The following is a 4,675-nucleotide window of genomic DNA, read 5'->3' on the forward strand; positions in this document are numbered from 1 at the left end:
CCTCCAGAAGCTCCTCTTGCTTCGCATATGCTTCCTTTGTAATTTTTATACTTTCCAATGATTTTGTTGATTTCTGATTCTCTTTGCTTTGTTTCCTGAAGTAATATGATGGATGGTTTCTCCTGCACTATAAGGTCTGTTAGAGCATTGATTTTAGCGGGGTGCCCAAGTCCCCTGCTGTTCCAAGAAAGTATTTTAATCATTTCAGACCTGTGGTTCGAGGAGGTGCTCTGCCTCCCTTGTCTTTGCTTGCTGCTTCTTGATCTTTTGTGGCCTGAATGTAAGATTCTATTGGATGCTGTAGACCAAGGGCTATGTCTTTCTGCGCGTTTTCATCCCTATGCTGCTTTGTAGTCTTTCTCCCTGGCTTCTTTTGTCCATCAAAGGAAGAGCCCTGGTCCTTGGAGTTGCTACGGGTAATTCTAGGGGGAAGTGGTTCAAGTAAGAGGGGAGGAAGGGCACTCATAGAATGAGGGGAGGAGGGCTGATCAGGAGGGTTCGAAGGAGAAGGGTCACCTTCAGGGAGGGAAAGAACATGGAAAGGGTTGGTGGATGGAGGAGAATGAAGGAGTTTTCCAATTCCAGGGGAATGATATTGATGAGGAGGGGAAGGGGGAGGAGATGGGATTTGGGCAGAGGTTTTATGAGAAGAGGGTCCAGGTTCATTGGGTAAAGAGGGACAAGGGGATGTTTTTTTTTTTTTACCACTTCCCATTGCTGATCTTGAGTATTATTATCCACATTAATAATCTTAGTGCAACGATTGGAAAAATGACCATACTCGTGACATACCTTACATTTGAAGGGGATCTATTCGTAGTCGAGCTGTTGTATGTGCGACCATTCATCGAATTTGATCTTGATAGCTTCTGGAAGTCCTTTGCCCAGGTCGACCTCGATGCAGATACGGGCGCATGCTTGCATGTTGTCTCTTGGTTTGCTTCTGTCAATATATTTGCCGACTGCATTTCCAATGGCTCGCACAGAGTCATCTCCCCAGCAGTGTAATGGGAGATGTGGGAGACGTACCCAAACAGGAACTGCATTAGGAATGTCAAGCTCTGGATCGAAATCTGGCATCCACTTGTTTAAGTACAGACCTCTGGAGTCCATAAAATATGGTCCATTGCGAAAAATCAGATCCTTGTCATTCTTTGTCTCGAAGTGAAAGGTAAAGTAGCCCTTCCCGCAGAATCTAATAGCAATTTTTCCTTGGATTTTGTCCAACCAATTTCTTTCCACCCACCTCTGAACAGTTTTAGGTGAGGGCCAAAGACCAGTGAATTGCCCTATTAGACCCTTTTCGGCCAAAGCAAGAGCAACCATTCTAGGCAGAGTAGGAGGAAGGGAAACCTCCTGAAGTCCTTCTATTTTTTTTACAAATTTTGAAAGGGCTGGGCGATCTCGTTGAGGCGGCAGGGAACTGACAAGGGCTGAGAAAGCCTGCTGCTGTGCAACCTCCTCCGGTGGAGCCTCCGGAGGGGCCATCAGGAAGAATGGGGGCGCAAACCAGAGAACTGAAGGCGGCAGGCAGCGCGCACGCGCACTAGGTTTCTCAGGAGCGCGAAAAAAAATTCAAATCAAGATATAACTGGTTCATATTGATATTAATATTGTGGATTCATATTACATGATGAAATGCAAAAATGGAGGTTCTAAATTGGCCATCACCATGGCCAATATTCATTTTTTGAATATTGGCCACGGTTTTATTCTATTTCCATGGATTTTTCTATTGTATTGTAAAATGAAGCTTATATTTGTAGAAATGTTTATATCATTTGGTTCATGTAACACTAGATTTTTATTTCATGTAACATTATAACATTAAGTTTTTTAACATAAATACAAATGGGGTGTTATGTTTTATGTATATATGTGTGTGTGTGTGTGCTTATTTATTTGTGCATGTCTTTATTGATTTTTCTTTTGTTTTTTTGTCTTTCAAATGCAGATATGGACAATAATGATGTCATCTATTATTCCAGAATAGTGCACAATATTGTTGGAGCTATAAGTTTTCTTTCATATCTTCGGAACAAGTTTGATAGAAAACATGGGTTCCATCCTTCTTTTATTGATGATCATCTTCGTGTGCCAGATGAAACGAAAACACATGTAAAATACTTGTTACATGCGCACCAGAGGGATTCTGGGAGGAGAACAAGAAGTAATTGGTTGGAAAGTGTTAAGTGTCGTCATCATTATCCTGTTGATTTGAATTGGTGCTGCTTTTGTCATCGGTCTAGTTGTGTTTTGGAAGAGGCCACTCCATAGATGACTTTTGATGGAGTGTTTCAAGTTCAATTTTGTAGTGGAATTATTTGATGTAAAGAAAATAAAAAAATATTCTTTAAGACTCAATGTTCCTTCTATGGTTGCAATGTTGGTTAAATTGAATTTTTTTCTCGTTGTTGTTGTTATGTAGAAAATTGTATATCTCTAGTCCTAAAATTTCCTATTATGTTGTTCTTCTTTAAATCCAATGTGTGCAATTTAGATGTGTTTTTTGCATTTATGTTCCTTTGCTCCAATGGCAGTGTTACTAATTTATTTTCTTCTCTTGCATTTGTAATTGTTGTGGTCTTTTGTGTGGATCCCTTCACTTTGTTCATGTCTTTCATAAATGAAAATATTGCTTACATTTATAATATTATTGTTGGAATTTCATGTTCTAGCTATTTATATCAATATTCTTGAGATTTATACTTTTAATACATTCATGTATTGCTATCAATGTATTTATGACTTAAAATTTATTTATTGTTTATAATGTAGTGATATAAAAGCATTATTATTAATGTGATAATGATTGATCATGTTTTAATGCTTTATGGCTTACAATGTGGTTCTTATATTGGTTGTAATTTATGTTTTTTATTATTCTTTTGTGTTATAGAATTATTTATGTTTATAATATTGATGCCATGAATTTAGGGCTTAGGGTTTTTAAAATATTTATATGACATACATTCTCTCATTTTCAAAACTAATCATCATGAGTGTTGTTGAACATTGCATTATAAAGAAGATTGTATTGAGATGAAAACCATAATCAACCATCATGAATCATGGTAAACCATGGTCCAACGTTGCATTATAACAAAGATTGTCTCAATATGAAAATCAAAGATGGTTAAGAATAGTCATTGATATTTATTTTTCGATTTATAATATTTATCGTGGGGTTTAAACAACTTGGATTTATAATATTAATCCATTGGGGTTAAAATATTAATCCTTTTCATTTTTAATATTGATCCCTTGCATTTTTTGATCCCTTAGGTTTATAATATTTTTCTCCTGGGTTTATAAGATTAAACCCTTGGGTTTATTTGTTCTTTGAATTTATAATATTAATAATTCCTTTGGTTTACCATTTTATCCCTTGGTTTTATTAATCCCTTAACTTTAAAATATTAATTGCTAGGGTTTATTAATCATTTTTTTATAATATTAATGCCTTGGGTTTATAAAATTAGAAATGCATTGGGTTTATTTCTCCCTTTTATTTATAATATTAATAATCCCTTATATTTATAATAATAATAATCCCTCTAGTTTATTGAACCCTAATATTAAGGGTTTAATCCGTTAGTTTTATAATGTTTATCCCTCAGGTTTATTTATTCTTTTGGTTTATAACACTAACAATGTCTAAGGTTTATTGATCGCTTCGGTTTATCATATTAATAATCATGTGCCTTTATCAATCCTTTGTTTTTAGAATATTAATTCCTAGGCTTTATGAATCTCTTGTCTTTGTAGTATCGATCCATTGTGCTTCTTGATCCCTTAGGTTTTTAATATTTATCCCTTCGGTTCACTAATTCATTGGGTTTATAATATTAAATGGTTGGGTTTATTAGTTCCTTGGGTTTATAAAATTAATAATCCCTTGAGTTTAAAATATTAATTCATAGGGTTATTAATCTCTTACGTTCTTATATTGGTTTGTTGGGTTTATTAATCACTCAAGCTTATTAATCCTTTGTGTTTATAATATTATTTTGATGGGTTTACTATTTCCCTTCGGCTTACTATTTCTTTGGGTTTATAATATTAAATGACTAGGTTTATTTGTTCTTTAAGTTTGTAATGTTAATAATTCCTTGGGTTTATCATTTATTCCCTTTGGTTTATTAATCCCCAATATTAAGGTTTAGATAATAGTCCTAAGGTTTAATGATCCCTTAGGTTTATAATATTCATAGTCACATCGGTTGATCAATCCTTTGGGCTTAAAATATTAATTCCAATGTTTTATTAATCCTTTTTGTTTTTAATATTGATCCCTTGCAATTTTTTATCCCTTGGGTTTCTAATATGTTTCGCTTGGGTTTATTAATTCCTTAGGTTTATAATATCAAATGCTTGGGTTTCTTCATTCTTCAAGTTTTTAATATTAACAATTCATTTGGTTTATCACTTAATCCCTTGACTTTAATAATCCCATGAGCTTAAAATATTAATTCCTAGGGTTTATTAATCATTTGGGTTTTTAATATTAGCTCGTTGGGTTTATTGATTCCTTGGGTATATTTATCCCTTGCATTTATTAATCATTTTTTTTTTTATAATATTAATGCCTTGGGCTTGTAATATTAATAATATCTTGGTTTTATAAAACCCCAATATTAAGGGTTAAATATTTGTCCAACTATTTATGATTATG

General features: G+C 33.9%; 1 protein-coding gene across 1 annotated transcript; it reads right to left on the reverse strand.

The window, feature by feature from the left end:
- Positions 1-810: 810 nt before the first annotated feature.
- On the reverse strand, positions 811-1,488 carry LOC149193187 (uncharacterized). The gene has a single exon (XM_089407239.1). It carries the CDS (start codon positions 1,486-1,488, stop codon positions 811-813), a length of 678 nt encoding a protein of 225 aa, XP_089263365.1.
- Between the last annotated feature and the right edge of the window lie 3,187 nt (positions 1,489-4,675).

The sequence above is a fragment of the Pinus tabuliformis genome, chromosome 2_2 (genome assembly GCF_031772625.1).
Source record: "Pinus tabuliformis cultivar Carrire ecotype Pingquan chromosome 2_2, CPIR1, whole genome shotgun sequence".
In the NCBI taxonomy this organism is placed as follows: domain Eukaryota; kingdom Viridiplantae; phylum Streptophyta; class Pinopsida; order Pinales; family Pinaceae; genus Pinus; species Pinus tabuliformis.

Bases quoted from the DNA above. Each gene is read 5' to 3' on its own strand.
- LOC149193187 (XM_089407239.1), bottom strand. From the start codon at position 1,488: ATGGCCCCTCCGGAGGCTCCACCGGAGGAGGTTGCACAGCAGCAGGCT.